Here is a 17,472-nt window from a genome sequence, read left to right on the forward strand (position 1 = left end):
TGAAGTGGAGAGTACACATCAGTAAAATTTAAATCGTCATCAAAAAGTACATTCATGGAGTAGTGTCTGTTCTTGATTTTTTCTCTGTTTAATGCATTTGTGTAAAGTCGTGCGCTTCCGCAAGTGCCACTTGTACAAGGCAAACAGATAAAACCACTCCAAAACGTTTGTAATATTAACTCGTAACCATCTTACAACCACCGTACAGTGCATTAGATAAGATCGAACTGGAGTGCAATATAAATGCGACACAATATATATAGTAGTAGCCATTTTCCAATATACTGTTAATTTCTTTGTTGTAACAAATATCCTTTAATACGGACATATTTTTTATCCCTTCCATCCATTATCCTCCTTTATCATGTCCGAAGCTTTCTCACCTATCATGATGACTGCTGCATTTGTGTTTCCGCTCACAATGTCCGGCATAACGCTGGCATCAACTACTCGTAAACCTTTGACACCTCTGACACGCAGTCTCGAATCTACTACAGAGTCTGGATCTCTGGAGGGGCCCATTTTTGCAGTTCCCACCGGATGGTAGAGTGTAAGTGTTAGTTCTCGAATATAGCACTCCCAATATGCGTCAGAATCGTACTGTTCGTTCTGACAAGCGAATAGATCTATCCGTACCGGCTCTGGTTCCATACCCTTGGCGGCTTTTGTCGCCATGATGCGATGATGTACACGGATTCCTTCGAGCAATGTCTGTACATCATGTCGATGGGTAAGATAGCCAGCATCAATGTTTGGTTTATCCCAGACCTGCCTCGAACGTAGTTTTATGTGACCCCATGATTTAGGTTTTAGTAGAATAACAAACGCTCCTAACAAGTCCGCTTCATTATTGGCGTCTGCGATGGAGTTGCTCACGGGTCCATCCAGATCCATCTTCCGTAACCATTGCTCAGCGATATCTGAACGCTTGCGAGAGTACATATGATGATACTGAATGTTGGGATATGGATCATAGCTGCTGGTTGTGTTTATAAAGCCTATGAATGCGTTGATGCCATGTTCAGTTAGCTGGCCGTTACGATGCAACAGATAATCGTACCAGTGCGAAACAATGTCCCGATTCAGGTCAAAGTCTAAGGCAGTAGAGCGGTGGATCCGGTAGAACAAGGGTACCATGACGTGGTCCTGTAGCTTGCGGCCGGTAGGAACATCCGACACAATTGGAATGCCGAACTCACGCAGGTCTTCTTCACGTCCAATACCCGATAACATTAGAAGTTGCGGGGTGTTTACTGCACCGGCTGAAACAATTGTTTCTCTTCTCACCTTAACTTCCATCTCATTTTTGTGAACCATTGAATTAGTGTCATGTTCAGCCAGTATAAAGCGAACTGACGCTATCCGATGGTTACCATCAAACTCGAGCTTTGTTACAAAAGCATGTTTAATCACATCCAAATTTGTTCGATCCTTGATTGGAATCAGAAATGCTTTAGCTGGACTGCATCGTGTACCATTGATTGTGTTAACCTGCATCCGACCAAAACCGATGTGATCTTCACCATTGAAATCTTCCAAATATTCATAGCCGCTTTCCTGAATCGCATCTAACAGCTGTTCCATCTTATCGGAATCACCGGTTGTACTGCTGACGGATAAGTATCCTTCCGTTCCGTGGAATGTCCCATCACCAACCACTGCAGCATCGTGATTGTTTTCCGATTTCCGGAAATATGGTAAAACATTCTGCCATCCCCATCCAGCATTGCCCATAGCTTCCCACCCATCGTAATCGCGTGCATTACCACGAATGTATACCATTGCGTTCATCGCACCAGAACCTCCAAGCATTTTACCTCGCGGCCAATAGCAACCTTCCGGTGACGTAGACGCCCGGCAGGCAGTACGATAGTTTGCCTTAATTCCATCACTAGAGTTTGCATGGTAAACCCAATCTACATTTGATTTATATAAATGTATTTGTAGAAAAGGAATCTACAGGATGTGGATGGTAAGGATTGTTAAATGTTAAATAGGAAAAAGGGGAAGAAAAGTATAGAGAGAGATAAAGACTGAAACTGGAAAAGCATGGTGAAGTAAGGGAAAACGTGTCATGTAAGAAGCAAACACTTTGTACAAGCCTGACCCATCACCGTTGCGTGACTGGAGATGAACAATTTATGTCAGAAGTTAAATCATATTAAAGGCCTACCTCAGATTCGATCGGTGGATCACCACCAGCCTCTAGCAGCAACACCTTCCAGTCAGGGTTTTCTGATAAACGGTTTGCAACAACCGAACCAGCGGAACCGGCACCTACGATCACAAAATCGTACTCGTCCAAACCTTGCGCCAGTGCCGTCGGGCCGTAGTCCTTCGGCCACATGTCCGGGGGTGAAATCGCACACTGTGCCGCCAGAATAGTCTGCACCAGCAGCCCAAACAGTTGATTAGCCGGTCCGACGCTTTGCGCGGCGCACTGGCCACCCATCAGAGCCTCCATGATTCTTTCCGGTTCGCGTTACCTTCGCGTATGACGTGTTCCGGGATGTAAATGTTAGCTGCAAATGAAGAGTTCCGTTGTTTTAGTCTGCTACTTATCCGGACGAATGCTAACCGTGGCCTGGTTGTTTGTGGGATCCCTTTTTTTAGACTGATTCGCTACCTATCTATCGACCCGGTTCTTATAGTGGTGCATGTGCAGTGAAGGTCAACTGCACGCACGCACTAAAAGCGCTACTAACAGCGTGTAAACATATTATCAACGGCCTTGGTGGCAGGAAGGTAAAGTGTCTGATACACTATTGTATTTGTTCGGGTTTGAACTAGCTTGTATCTTGCTAGATATAGACTTGTTCTATATCTATGGTGATGGTTTTATATCATTTGCTTATTATGACAATAAACAAAACAATGAAGTAATTGTTGAGAACTACAATTTTCTTTAACCCACTGGACTTCGCATTTGCCAACTCATGCTCAGCAAATGATGTAACGATTGTAATAGGATGAAAAATTACGGAAAACACAACGATTTGAATATATTAAAACGGTCGTTTCGCTTAGTTTGTCTATTTTAAAGATATATACGTGAAGTAGTGTTGGGTCAAGAGCGAAAGAGGTACCTCAATCGTTCCGCTCATCTTATTGTGCGCGCTCCCGCAGAGCGATTGTGCGATGCGCTCCCATTTGAAAATTTCCTATGGTTATAGCCTTACGTTTTTTTTGGGAAATTTTGCAAAAAAAATTAAAATGATTTATTTTAATGCGAATCGGTGGAAATAAGTTTCTTTTCACTCAAATAATGCTTTAATAGAAGAAAAGAATAAAAAATAACAAAAAAAAATTTCAACTCGAAAATTTCATAAGGCTTACCCCTTGCCATTTTTTTGAGCAATTTAGCAAAATTTAAAAATTTGTTTTATTTTAATGCGAAATTGTTGTACTAAGTATCTTTTCACTCAAATAATGCTTTAAAAGAAGAAAAGAATAAAAAACAAAAAATAAATAAAAAAAATTCAAAAAATTTGAAAATTTCCTAAGGCTATAGCTAGTGGGTCAAGAGCGAAAGAGGTAGCCGTATCGCAGGAATCGCTCCTGCGATTTGCAAAAGAGCTACTTGACCCAACACTAACGTGAAGGCAGCAATAGACTAATTAGTGCATACACGCACACTCATGCAAGACGCATCATAAAAAATACATAACGTTAGAGTTGTGTCGTACTTATTATTGTACTATATAGAATTATTTAAAAATTCTCTAAAATGTGTTTTTTGTCTTTTTTTTCCTTTACAGGTATAAAGCACTTCACACTGTCACACTTCGTCTCGTAGTCGGATGAACTGTGATTAAATGTTAACGCTTTACAAACATTCGTTTGTGCCATTCTGGCGTGAAAATGGTGGTGGGTAAGCATGACATCGACATTATCGGACTGTTTGTCTTTTAAAACTGGTGCTCATTGCACCTGCTTATCGTGCTCCAGTTCTTATCAGGTTCCTTAGGCTGGTCAAATCAATGATAATTTGAAAAAAAAACAGAGTGAGTTACGTGCAGTAATGTTTGGATTTAAACACGTCATCGTCTAAGTACCTATTTGGACGAATTATGTTTCATGACATTAATTAAAAATTAAATTATGGAACAATATGTTTATTTGAGACGGCAAAAAAAATTCCTACATAACCTTCATGCGTGATGCAAAACTAACACGTGCGTAATTGATCGCGCAATCGTAAGATCTATTCGCCATGAAGAGTAGTATTCACAAACAATCGTATTTGCATGGTAAACTTGCTTAACGAACTGGATGGTGCATCGAAACATAGCCATCCGCACTCAACAAAATCTGAAAAAACACTGTATATCGTTCTAAAATGTGAGAGTAATGCTCCAACAGTATATGCCACATGGTAGGAAACATTATAAATAATGCGTAACCACATACGATGTATCGTCACAGAGAAGTATGTCAAACCCAGCACGCGGTGTATGCCTTTTTTTGTTGTTATCGTTTTTGTTTTTCATTTGCATAGCAAATCGACTGTTACTGTGTATGTATGTACACATATGAAAGACACTTCTCTGTTCCGTCTGTAACAGTGCGTGCACTCACAGACAGCGGTGAAACGAATCAAACCATTGCGCCACTTATAGAGTTTTGATTCCAACAGCTCATCGACAAATGGAGAAAAGTTCACGCTTTCTGGTGCAGCAACAGTTAAATGTTCACCCAGACCTACTTTAGGGCCGCTGCGCGAACTTATATTACGTTTCCGCCGGCGTAGAGTTATGTTAACCACACATATAAAACAACCCACCGCTAATCTTCGACGAAAGAACCGGAATCTACACGTTAACCGTACGTACGCACACCAGTTGAGAGGAATTGCCCACTTACATTGAACTTGACTCTTGCACGGGACGCACCGATCCGAACGGAGCGAAACACAATCGAGAACTGCGGCGGGCATCTCGCGATCGCCCGGCGTTCATTATCTTTGGGCTTTGACCACCAGTTCGCGTTCTCTCAACCGCGCATACGCACACATTCTCTGTGCGCCCTGAGAAATCGGTGTATTTGTTCTAGAAGATGCCTACTCATCGTCTACCATCAGCCACACGTGTCAAAAATCATTCTGCGATTGATGTTTGAATAATGCTGTAGCGAAAGTATATTTAATTTTATTTTTTTTACATATTTTGCAATGAAATTCTCAAAACCCAAAAAGGTTGATGCTGATTCGCAACCGTGTACGAAATGAATTAAATAATGTTATTACCCTGTTTGCTTTCATGGCATTTCATTTAATATCTACGGTTACAATATTTTCGCATATTCTTATACAATTAATGTTTACTTGCATTCACACAGCATATTACACACGGCAACAATTGTTTTAAGTACAAAACGAAATATTGTGACCCTTCACTAATACGCACGTGCTTGTTTTGACCTTGATGCAGCGGTCATAAGATTATAGTCCAAAACATGAATAAATGTTCGTCTTCGTTTGGATTCAAATTTAACGGATGAGTAATTTTGTTTTTGACATTTTTCCCTACACGGATTGTTTAGTATACATGTTTGTATCAACAGTTCAACCTATAAATCTTATCGGTTAACTCGAAGAACGGGCGACGGTTGAGAATTATTAACATTTGGCGTCAGCATAGCAAATCTAGATTAAAGAGGTAGTTCACATAGTCAATTATAAATTGCACTGATCAGCCACGAAGTCCGTGTCTATATTTGTCACATTGCTGTGTTACGTGAAAAGCTTGAAATTTAAACAGCCCGCTTTAACTACGCAACTAAATCCATCGCTAGTGGATTAAGGCATTGTTTTAGGTGTATGTTTAAATCGCGACACCGAATTGCTTCCCTTTGGATGGTATTGATAGTCGATGCTGTCACACTGTCGGTAATGCTCTTCGCGCACCAATGCCGGCATATGCGCATACTTTATCAGATCGGCTGCCCGTTCTGCTATCATGATTGTAGGCGCGTTCGTATTTCCGGTCGTTATCGTCGGCATTATGCTGGCGTCCACTACACGTAGCCCACCTATACCGTGCACTCGGAGCTGACTGTCCACAACTGCCATTGGATCGGTGGCGGGTCCCATCTTGGCAGTGCCCGACGGATGGTAAATAGTCTGCGAGTAGTGTTGTATGAGACACTTGAAAAACTCGTCACCGGTGAGTCCGTGGCACGTATCGCCATGCTCCGCATCGTAGATGAATGTTGCGTTGATGCTTCTCATTACGGACGTCTCCGCCACACGAACACCAAACTTGAGTCCCTCGACCTATCGATGGAAGCAACCGTTATCGATTAGAAAAACCAAAAGAATGGCCACGAAATGTTGCGCACTTACCAATATGTCCAGATCTCGCTCGACGGCAAAATAGTTAGGATAGATCTTGATCTTGTCGTATGGATCTGCGCTGGGCAATTCAAGCCAACCACGACTTTCCGGTCGCATTAACAGTGGCATCACCAGAAATGAATCATGGTACACCCATGATTCAAAATTGCGCGCATAATACTCGTACGTAAGACCAGCTCCAGCCAAACTCTCGGTGCCACCGTCCGAAATGTCCGATTGTGCTGACATAAAGATCTGCACATCGCCCCGTCGGCTGCCGGGTTTGTTGTACTTGGTATTAATGAAACCCATCACCTCACAGGACGGCATCGCAACCAGCCGGCCCTGATTGTGGAAGAGAAAATCGCGTGCCGTTGATACATCGTTCACCTCGAACAAACGTACCGAAAGTGGTGTGTTTCCGCGTGGATTCTTAATCAAAAACACACCCCCACCAGCTGCTACATGATCTTGCAGGTTTTGTCCAACACCGGGCAATTCATGGATCACGCGTATACCGTGCCGCTGTAACTGATCTCGCGGTCCAACACCGGACAACATTAGCAGATGGGGACTGTTGAGTGCACCGGCCGAAAGGATGATCTCCTTCGTCACCAGCACAAACTGACGCCGGTTGCCTTTGCGAAACAGCACACCGTAAGCACGTCGATCCTTCGGGTCAATTAGTATTCTCTCCACCATCGAATTCATCGAGACGTGTAAGTTCTTCCTACCGTTCGCTACCGGGCGCAAATAGGCCTTAGCCGTACTGCACCGCAATCCATCTCGGATGGAACCATGCAGGGGTGCAAACACCAACTGATCAGGACCATTAATTTCGTCCGCCAGCTTCATGCCTAGTTCGCGAGCCGCCTTCATAAACATTGCCTGTAGAGTCGTATAATTCCGGAACAGTTCCACCGTCAATGGTCCCGTCGTGCCATGATATGGTTTGCCAGCAATTTTTGGATCACGGACATTTTCCATCTTCACGAAATACGGCAGAACATCGCGCCAGCCCCATCCCACATTACCAAGATTTGCCCATTCGTCGTAATCTTCTGGATGGCCCCGGACATACATCATCGCATTCAGCACGGATGAACCACCGAGCACTTTGCCACGTGGCCAACTGCACCGGTTACCGCGCATGCCTTGGCAGAAGCGTTCGTTAGGCTCTGTTTCAAACTGCCAGTCGAGTGGTCCCTTCTGCAGCGCCGGATACAGAAACGGGAGATCGGTAAGAAACGTCTCATCGGTACCAGCCTCCAGCAGCAATACATTCCAATCACACACTTCGGAAAGACGCGCGGCTACGGCCGCGCCGGCACTTCCGCCACCAATCACCACAAAGTCGTACACGTCATAGATGAATTGTGATGGGATGTCTTGAACCCGGTTGTGGAAATCGACCACATCCGTGCGCTGTAACCAAATACAGGCATCCAGTATTAGTAAAATAAGTGCACTACTTGGGCGCGTGAGCAAAATACGCATCCGGCTGTGGTGGGTTTCCAGCGGGCCGAATCCCATCGTTAGATAAAGATATAAGTGCTCAGCAGACAAAAGATAGATACAACACTAAATTATTGTTTTCGCTACACGATTGACACGAGACTGGTTTTGTTGTAAGTATTCACGCGACGGTTCATTGCTAACTAAGCTCCCACAAAGTTCCAATACGTTTACCAAGCTATGGGTTTGCATACGACGGATACTCCAAAACTGCTACCATCATCACAATTGCTTTGGCTTAGATTAATAAAACGGGGTCGTTTTATATACTAACCGTTAGCGCTCAAAACCGAACCATCGTCCGTTCGCTGGTTATTTGTGTATGAGTCATGTTACAGAAATTTAGAACCTTTGGAAAAAAATATTACTAATTTTTTTTTGTTAAAATCTTTTATTCCTTTCCGCGTAGTTGTGTCTCCTTTTTCCCGTTCAATTTATTGTGTACTGATATGTGGTAAATACTCCACAGACCAGAAAGTTCAGTACGAAAATGTATGTTATGTTACCACAAAAATGCGTTACTTTTTTGTCTTGTTGTCCGTCATTGATGTTATGAAGACAGTGGAACAAGGTTGCCACATCGATTATACTGCTAGCGTCAGTCTGTTTTTCGTACCCGTTCAGAACGGAACATATTGTTCGCCAGTTCTACAGCGCCTGTAGGGTTGTACGCGTTCTTTTACCCGGAAGAATGAACGCGATCGGTACCTACGAAGTGCGGACGCGACTGCTGTATACGTCGAGAATCGGGACAGTGTTTTTGCTTTTAATCGACGCAAGTATATGGCTGCAGCGTCCAGATATTGTGGATTTCCATAATCGCGTTCAACCCATTCCGGGCCCGTTTGTGCAAGACATCTACGATTTTGTGATTGTTGGTGCAGGTTCCGCCGGTGCAGTGATGGCAGCAAGACTGTCCGAGATCTGTCACTGGAATGTGCTGTTGCTTGAGGCTGGTACGGACGAAACGTATCTCACCGAGGTACCATTTCTGTATCCGACACTGCAGACATCGCGCGTTGATTGGAAGTTTCGAACCGAACCGTCCGATCGGTTTTGTCTCGCTATGGAAGACCATCGATGTCGATGGCCGCGTGGAAAAGCGCTCGGTGGCAGCTCAACCATCAACGCAATGCTGTACGTGCGCGGTAACCCGAGAGACTTCGATGGCTGGCGTGACCAAGGCAACCCGGGCTGGAGCTACAACGATATGCTGCCGTACTTCCTGAAGCTGGAAGATATGCGCGATCCACAGTATGCGAACCTTTCCTATCATGGTCAGGGTGGCCCGATCAGTGTGGAAAGGTACGGTTACCACACACCGTTACGCAATCATCTGCTTGCCGGGATAAAGGAAATGGGTCTTGCAAATCGTTACGGTGAAGTGAACGGACCTGTTCAGAGTGGTTTTGCCGTTCCCCATGGATCTATCCGGAACGGGTTACGATGTAGCACGGCTAAAGGATATCTAAGACCAGCAGCAATACGTAAAAATTTGCACATATCCACCAAGACGATGGTGGAACGAATTTTGATCGATCCCACTGATCGACGGGCATACGGAGTGCAGTTCGAGAAAGAAGGCAGACGGTACTATGTGATGGTCGCAAAGGAAGTGATTCTATCAGCCGGTGCCCTCAATAGTCCCCATCTGCTGATGCTTTCCGGGATAGGACCTCGAGAACAGCTGGAACGTCATGGCATTCCAGTAATCCAAGATTTGCCCGGTGTTGGAAGAAACTTGCAGGATCATGTAGCAACTGGAGCTGGTGGCTACACGGTAAAACAACCTCCGGGCAGTGGACCATTAGCGTACGATTTTGCCGATGCAGTAGGCGTGGAAACGTTACGACGATTTCTGTTCAATAATGACGGCATACTTTACGGTATGTCCCTGTGTGAGGTGATGGGATTCTTGAACACCAAATATCAAGATCCGGCACTGGATTGGCCCGACATTGAACTATTTCTCGCTAGCCTGTCCGATCTAACGGACGGTGGTCGATTCGGTAAGCGTGGTTCAGGAATGAGCCATCAGTACTATGCACAGGTATACGAGAACCAGGTGTACCAAAACTCGTACATGGTTATACCGATGTTATCCCGCCCACTAAGCAGTGGGTGGTTAGAACTGGCAAGTGGAGATCCACACCAACGCATTCGTATTTATCCCAACTATTTTCAAGATCCCAAGGATATGATGGTTTTGGTAGGTTTTTCTAACCAGTCCGGGATGTTTGCCAAATGTTTCATATATGCTTTATTTATTTTGTAGATCGAAGGCTTAAAGTTTGCTGAGGCCCTTGCCAATACATCCGCAATGCGTAAAATCAACGCCACCTTGATCAACTACTCCCAGTCTCCCTGTCGACTGGATAAGTTTCCCAACAAAGATGACTTCTACGCCTGCTTAGTGCGGCACTATACGCAAACAATTTATCATCCGTGTGGTACGGCTAAAATGGGACCGGTCACCGATCCGATGGCGGTTGTCGATCGTTTTCTGCGCGTTCACCACATCGGTGGACTACGAGTCGTCGATGCGAGTATCTTTCCCGTGATTACCACCGGAAACACGAACGTACCAACCATTGCAACTGGCGAGAAGGCGGCTGATCTAGTTAAGGCAGCGTACGCGGCAGATTTAAGGGCACACGCGGATTCGCTTCGAGAGTGTAAAACACTCTTCTTTGACTATTCTGCTAAAGCAATGGAAAAAAGCTAGATGTGGCTAGAGAGAAAATGAAAAACTTGGTCAATTTATGGTTTTATTTCTGAATTTCTAGAACCTGCAATATGATGAGAGCTAATTTGAGTTGCATTTAATAAATGCAGAGAATGTTAAGAAATCACATGTAAATAACCAAGTTACGGTCGCCATTTTGCACAAACATAGTAAATTTCCTACACACATTATATTTAATCTCATTATATTACCTATAGCACATTTATTAAATTTGCTTTTTCCTTTGTAATTATTACTAATGGTTGGTATATAAATTAGGTTTCTTATTGCATAGTCATATACACATTCATTCATTACATTCGCTCACGTAAAAGTAAAAATTATCGTTCATCACATTACTATCGCTTGGGAGGGAAATTATTTTTACATTATGATGGTGTGAGGATAGAGAGCGGACTATTGGATCGGTGTATTCTATGCAACGCCTCGTTTGATCCAAAAGTCTTTTATCATGTCCGCACCCTTCTCTGCTATCATGATAACCGGTGCATTGGTGTTGGCACTGACGAGCTTTGGCATAATGCTGGCATCGATTACGCGTAGCCCGCGTAAACCGTATACACGCAACTGCGGATCAACGACTGCCTGCTTGTCCCAGTATGGGCCCATCTTGCAAGTACCGACCGGATGGTAGATCGTGCACGTATAGTGCCGAATCATGCACTCCCAGTACAGATCAGTGAACATCTGGATGTGCGCACATCCCGGAAACTTGTACGCACTAAGTGTCGATTGATATTTCTGCATCGTTTGTGTTCGCGATAGGGCATACGCGATCTTCACACCTTCGATGAGTGTACGCATATCACGATCATCATTCAAATAGTTCGGATAAATGTAGGGATAATCGAAGGGATTACTGCTCCGTAGCTTTATCGTTCCGACGCTGTGCGGTCGCAACAACATTGGTATGATACTCCACGCGTCCATGTTGTTGATCGGTTTGAAGACCGCGTTGTAAAACGTTTCCGTTAGTCCGTGTGCCTTGCGCAGCTGATTGCCACCGTCCGAGTTGGTTGAGCCAGACACAAAGTGGAACTCAATGTCCGGATAGTCATCAGTCGCGTTCACGTACTTCGTGCTTACGAAGGCGAGTCCTTCTACTCCTCCAAGAATTGTGAGCGGACCCTGTCCCAGTACCGCATACTGTAACACGGTCGACATCGAGTGGTACCGGTTCTCCACTATCGACACCGGTTGATTTACCATGAACGTAAGCCCACCGAGTCCGATATGGTCCTGCAGGTTTTCACCAACCGGCATATCCTTGATCAACGGAATCCGATGCTTCGCCAGCTCACTTTTCGGCCCAATGCCCGAGAGCATCAGAATTTGTGGGGAATTGACTGAGCCGCCGGATACGATCACCTCCTTGGAAGCACGCACATGATGTAGCTTTCGATCGCGTATGAATTCCACTCCGAACGCGATCTTACTGATCGGATCAATCATAACACGTGTCACGTGGGCAAACATCGCCACGTGTAGGTTGGGCCGCAAACGTGCCGGACGAAGAAACGCTTTGCCGGTACTGCAGCGTCCTCCTCGACGGATCGTACCTTGCGCGATCATGAAGCCGGTCTGCTTCGCACCATTTAGGTCCCTGTTTTCATAACCCATCTCTACGCCCGCTTCCACGAAAGCTGCCGCCAGCGGTGTATGGTACGGTGCTTCACCAACCGTAAGATAGCCGCCGGTCGAATGATAAGGTGTGTTGGCCAGATAAGGATTGGTGTTATCCTCCGACTTTTTAAAGTAATAAAGTGCATCCTTGTAACCCCAGCCGGTGTTACCCATTGCTTCCCAGTTGTCATAGTCTTTCTTGTTTCCACGCAGATAGAGCATGTAGTTGAGTACACTCGATCCTCCAAGTACTTTACCACGCGGCCAATTGCATCGTCCGCCATTCATTCCTGTGGTGAAAAAAATAGGAACATTATACATGTGGATGTATTAAGTGTCACGTTTACCAACCTAAACAAAATGTTCCTGACGGCTCCGATTTGTATTTCCAATCCAGCTTACTGAGCTGTAGATAGCCCGCCATTAACGGTACCTCGGATATCTCCGTCTCATCGCCTCCTGCCTCCAGTAGTAGCACATTCCAATTCTCTACCTCGGTTAAACGATTAGCCAGCACGGCTCCTGTAGGGTAGAAAAACAACACAGCAAAAGCTAAGTCCCGTTCAAGGCGAACATTAGTACGTATCATTAGCGTCAATCTTACCGGCAGATCCTGCTCCTATAATTATAAAATCATACTTGTCCAGCATAATTTCTGTGGGGACGTCAATAACACGTGCCTCCGGATCCATGAACTCCTCATACTGGAAATAGGCAATGGCTGCAACCAGCATCGGTACAAACCAACCAACGCTCGAGGCTGCTGTGGCCACTGATCCGAACGCTGCACCGACGAGTTCACTCATTTTGAGTTTGGAAGATTCGTGAATCTGTCACAATTTTAAACACTTTGATTCGATCCAACACACTAAATGATCTTGTTCCGAATAATATTGTCAAGTCTCTTCACTCTTTTCGTGCCTTTTTGTTTGATCGTTATATGTTTAGAGCCTCACTAGCCCGGTTTATGAATCACTCATCTCGTATTGAAACTATCAATACTGCATGTTTGTGCCATTCATTATGATCTATAAATAGAAAAATGTAGGTGTTAAGTAGGTTATTTGGAAGAAAAGATCTTCAACATGATGCGGCGACTGCAGTGTACATCCTTTTATTTATTTAGTAAACTTTTTACTGAACTCCAGCCGGGCATACGTAACTTTCTACACCGTTAGGTGTTGTTAAAATTAATCGGCACAATATGTAATCAGTATTAGTCATCAATCATACTTCGTTCATTATTGCAAATGTATTACTTCACACTTCTTGTCAACTTCCACTACCAAATCACGACCACTGACGCGTAGTTGCATAGTGTACGCATTTTACATTTTTATGCACTAAGCAACAGTTTTCATTGTATGTCCCTCCCACACACTTTTACGAGAAAGTAAATGGAATGGGAAGTATGCCCTAAACCCAAGACACAAGTAGTCACATTACGTCCGATGATTGATTTCGATGACACGCTGATAAAAACTTGTGAAATCGTCTTCCATTATCTTACGTCACGAAACATTGGTCCAATAGGTATTTCTTTACTATGAAACTATCGAAATGTAATGCACGCGATGCACGCTTTCTTAACTCGAACAGCGTAGAATAAACAGTACCGTAGATTGTGTGTGCTCCATCACGTACGATTGCCGAAAATTTTACGACCGTGGTTGGGAATGTCTGGAATGTAAGTTTATTTTCATCGTGCCCTTCCCTAAGCTGGGCATGGAAAAGTAATGTCTCCTCGAAACGGTCGTGTGTTGGCGCTACGTGAGGGGAAATTGTAAATCGCATCACAATTTGTCTGAAAGTCACCGAAAACTGTGCCCCCCGATTTCGCATTGGCACCGTGAAGTAATTAATCAAAGCTGTGCTTTTGGAGCGTTTTTGCCATCGGTTCCCGTAGAAAGAAAATCGCTTATCAAACTGCAACCAACTGTGCTGGATAATTATGGACCACGCGAATAGTTGCCGATCAGAAAGCTGGCTGTAAGTTACGTAGGCACAAGCGTTTCGACACTTGCGTAAGCCAGAATCCGGAGTGCTTCCGACAGGATTGGGAAATCACTTTCACTGATTGACTATGAACGATGGTTCGATGGAATAGGGCGAAAGAGAAAACAGAACAACTATAACGCTTTCTTTTACCCGAATGTCTTTTGCGTGCAGCCTCCGGAAAAAAAATGCATTTACAAGCATCGTCTGCACCTTTACACAACAGAGCCATCTCAACAGAGTGGCTGAAATCAACTTTGTTCACTTTCTGTCACTTTCATCTTCCGTGGGCACACGCAACACGATGGATTCCCTTTTGCGCCCTGCACGTTTCTCTAATTTTAACACCACATTCACATGATCTCACCAGGAACTACAACATCTTCCGTCGGTCCGGTGCCAATGACCTTAACCTCCATCGAGTAGACATAAAATAAGTTCAAACTAGTTTTCTTCTTCCTATTCTCTAAAGTTCGCCTAGAGCCCTACAAATAGGAAAATGGAATAAACAGATTTTGGTAAAGAAATGCAAATAAAACTGAACTAAGAGCCTTCAATGCAGTTTTGTTATTTTAATGTTTATAACTTTGTCATGTGTTTTATCTAACTAATAAGCAAATATCTTTTTGCTAAATTGTTGATAAGATCGAACACAGCTAGAACTACACCGCGCTGTAGCGATAGGAATGAAAAAGAACTCTCAAGTCGTCCGGTTTGAAAGCTTTTCTTTCTTAGTCACCTTCATTCCAGATGCAAGACCCATTTCTTCACATTCACTTCAGCTTTCTTCCCGGTCTGGGCAGGGAGTCCCGCGCGTTTATTCCGCACCAAAAACAAGAAATGGGTCATAAGACCGCGGACCGCGCTTCTGCTTCTTTGATCGACGCTGCACGCCTTTTGTAGCACTCACTACGTGCAGACACAACACATACACACATGCACGCTTGTACAGGAAATGAGATACACGGTAACACATCCCGCATTATTCTTTTGGAAAGTAGGTCTTCTTCAGGTCGTACACGCATCGATGGGTTTCTCCTGTTCTTGATGTAATGCGGACAGTAGGTATTTCTTTTGGGTTGTTTCCATCCCATCGCACATCCCCAATAGAACCAGTAACGCCTCCCAAAAGGCTTACCCGGTCCACGGTATTGCAGTGATCGTTATTCTGCCCTGTTTTTTATTCACATTTACCACTTGTTGCTGCTATCCATTCACTTCACGCACGTACACGATCCTATCACCGAACCATCGTGATTGGAACTGTTGTCGAGTTTATTCCCGGCCGCTCTGCTGCAGGTTCCACTGAAGAAAGTTGGAGCTCAACTGACGATGGGCCCGAGACTCGCCCGATGGTATTGGTTCCGGCCATCAGACAGCTACACTCTCCATCGTGGATCGTGGTGGAGGATCGCTGTTAAGGGTCGGTTTCCCGTCGGGGGATACCGTTACCATCGTACTCCAATCGTCATCTTCTTTTCACCGATCAGTAACATGGTGGAGTTGCAACTGCCAGCTGTTGGTTTGTTTGCCGATTATAATGTCTATCCATCTTTGGACCTCGCGGCGGACTCTCACATCTCTTTGGGAGAGATTGGTTTCCGGTTTTTGCAGTTTTGCCCAAGATGCACAACGTCCGCAGAGTGCTGGAAAGAATGTCTAATCTTTGCACGCCGCATGTGTTGCATGACAGGTGGAAAAAGGAGAAGAACTCACGTACCAGAAAACGTACGTGCGTGTTCGCACACCGAAAGTAATGGCAATGGTAATACGCTTCTTCTGCCATTCGCAAAACCAGTTTCGTACTGCTGTCAATGTACTTGAGACTACTTTTGACACAGCTGTGTGAGATGAACTTTGCGAGAGTAACTTATGCAACTTTGTTCTTCAGAGAATTCGTCAAATTCTGCTCCAAAGCATAACCATAGTACTTCGTTTTCCTTGCCATTTTAATTATGTAGCAGTTCAGATTGCCAACCATTAACTTCAGGCGGAAATGTACTGTTATAATTAAAATGTTTTACTCCAATGTCAATGTCACGGTTTGGTGGTTTGTTCGGTGGACATTGACCATTAACGGATAGTGTGCTAAATTTGGGGTTGGAGAACGAAACATAGCGGCACTACTTCTTCTGCATTTCTTTGCCTTTATTTTTCTTATCGTTTTTCATTTTTCCTTACGCTTTACTGGACCTGTATTAATACCGGTTTATTTTACTAGGTTTGTACGCAAGTAAACCCTACACATGAACTATGCGCTCACCTCTCTAGGGCGTCCACTTGAGCGTCTGCTTACGTGCTGTTTGCCATGCATCATCTTTATTTACTTCACTTCACTTTCTGTCTTTGGACCAGTGTGTGGACACTTGCATTTTCCGACCAGTCTGACTTATCGACTTTGTTCACTGTTTGGGGACGGAGAAAACTCTCATCGAGACAACCATTTTGTCTAAGCTTCCATCTGGCTATATGTTTGTCCTCATGTGTGCCTGTTGGTAAAAGCTTTTCATCGCCCAAACAGCTTTTTACCGTGCGCTTCACCAAAAATGCTTTAAACGCATCTGCTTGTTACATCTGTTGTCCATCGTTTAGTTTATTTATTGCAGCTATATTGTTTTCCTTTTCTCTTTTTCCTCTTTTTTGTTTCAGGAGGTATGCGTTTTGTTATCAACTTATGCCTACTTCTTAACCTTAACCTACCAAACACCTAATACAGTATGCGTCATATCACGTGAATCAGAGACATCGGTTCAGTAGATCACTGTCACAGCTTATTTTTCACAATGGGATGGACTTCGTATAGCATTGTTTCGAATACTCTACACAAAACAGCCTTACAAATAACCAATCCTGCATCTGGATCACCTTACTGTCTGCGTTTATCCCCAAAAGCGGGCCAATCTACTCCCACAGATGAAATGACGTACTTTAACACTCAAGTAACAAATTTCAAATTCTTACTTACAATACTAGTACGTTTACATATAGTGTGATTGTAGTCTTCATCTCAATTGCCATTATTCTAACAAAAGGGTCCATCTCGCAATTGCCTTCCACGATCGCGCACCTTTGATTGACATGCGTGTGTTTAGTGCGCCTAAATGTATGTAATTTTTTCACTTGGCGTTAGATCAGTCACAGTACACAATCACAGAAACAAAATCAAGGTTTACATATTGTAGAATATTTATTCGTTGCAGCTTTACCACTATATCAAACTTTATTAAATCTGTGTTTTGCAATGTGTTTCTCTTGTTTC

The 17,472-nt window shown here is 44.0% G+C and overlaps 5 protein-coding genes across 21 annotated transcripts in view; 2 read left to right on the top strand and 3 right to left on the bottom strand.

The window, feature by feature from the left end:
* LOC125762713 (flotillin-2) overlaps positions 1-17,472 on the top strand; it is a 150,216-nt gene that overhangs the window by 106,733 nt on the left and 26,011 nt on the right. The window lies entirely within an intron of this gene.
* The window catches only part of LOC125762697 (glucose dehydrogenase [FAD, quinone]-like), a 32,524-nt gene that overhangs the window by 5,293 nt on the left and 9,759 nt on the right, over positions 1-17,472 (bottom strand). For 4 of the 10 annotated variants that reach the window (XM_049425090.1, XM_049425093.1, XM_049425094.1 and 1 more), the window contains 2 exons: positions 2,174-2,522; positions 7-1,956 (listed from right to left, as the gene is read on the bottom strand). In XM_049425090.1, coding sequence (XP_049281047.1) covers positions 334-1,956; positions 2,174-2,464 — 1,914 coding nt within the window. In that variant the 5' untranslated portion in view covers positions 2,465-2,522 and the 3' untranslated portion in view covers positions 7-333. Of the gene's footprint in view, positions 1-6; positions 1,957-2,173; positions 2,523-4,705; positions 4,980-17,472 lie in introns of those variants that run through there. The other 6 variants (XM_049425097.1, XM_049425089.1, XM_049425091.1 and 3 more) reach the window with 6 other exon arrangements.
* On the bottom strand, positions 5,140-7,870 carry LOC125762695 (glucose dehydrogenase [FAD, quinone]-like). Its single transcript, XM_049425087.1, has 2 exons — positions 6,344-7,870; positions 5,140-6,274 (listed from the first exon to the last, which is right to left on the bottom strand). Exons 1-2 carry the CDS (start codon positions 7,865-7,867, stop codon positions 5,798-5,800), a joined length of 2,001 nt encoding a protein of 666 aa, XP_049281044.1. The 5' UTR covers positions 7,868-7,870; the 3' UTR covers positions 5,140-5,797.
* On the top strand, positions 8,512-10,574 carry LOC125762696 (glucose dehydrogenase [FAD, quinone]-like). The gene is made up of 2 exons (XM_049425088.1): positions 8,512-10,058; positions 10,125-10,574. Exons 1-2 carry the CDS (start codon positions 8,541-8,543, stop codon positions 10,572-10,574), a joined length of 1,968 nt encoding a protein of 655 aa, XP_049281045.1. The 5' UTR covers positions 8,512-8,540.
* LOC125762700 (glucose dehydrogenase [FAD, quinone]) lies at positions 10,797-13,837 on the bottom strand. Of its 2 annotated transcripts, XM_049425106.1 has the most exons (4): positions 13,452-13,837; positions 12,823-13,246; positions 12,570-12,740; positions 10,797-12,508 (listed from the first exon to the last, which is right to left on the bottom strand). In XM_049425106.1, exons 2-4 carry the CDS (start codon positions 13,022-13,024, stop codon positions 11,010-11,012), a joined length of 1,872 nt encoding a protein of 623 aa, XP_049281063.1. In that variant the 5' UTR covers positions 13,025-13,246; positions 13,452-13,837; the 3' UTR covers positions 10,797-11,009. The 2 variants fall into 2 exon arrangements, with proteins under 2 accessions (XP_049281063.1, XP_049281061.1); XM_049425104.1 differs by lacking the exon at positions 13,452-13,837 and having other exon boundaries at positions 12,823-13,376.

The sequence above is a fragment of the Anopheles funestus genome, chromosome 2RL (genome assembly GCF_943734845.2).
Source record: "Anopheles funestus chromosome 2RL, idAnoFuneDA-416_04, whole genome shotgun sequence".
In the NCBI taxonomy this organism is placed as follows: domain Eukaryota; kingdom Metazoa; phylum Arthropoda; class Insecta; order Diptera; family Culicidae; genus Anopheles; species Anopheles funestus.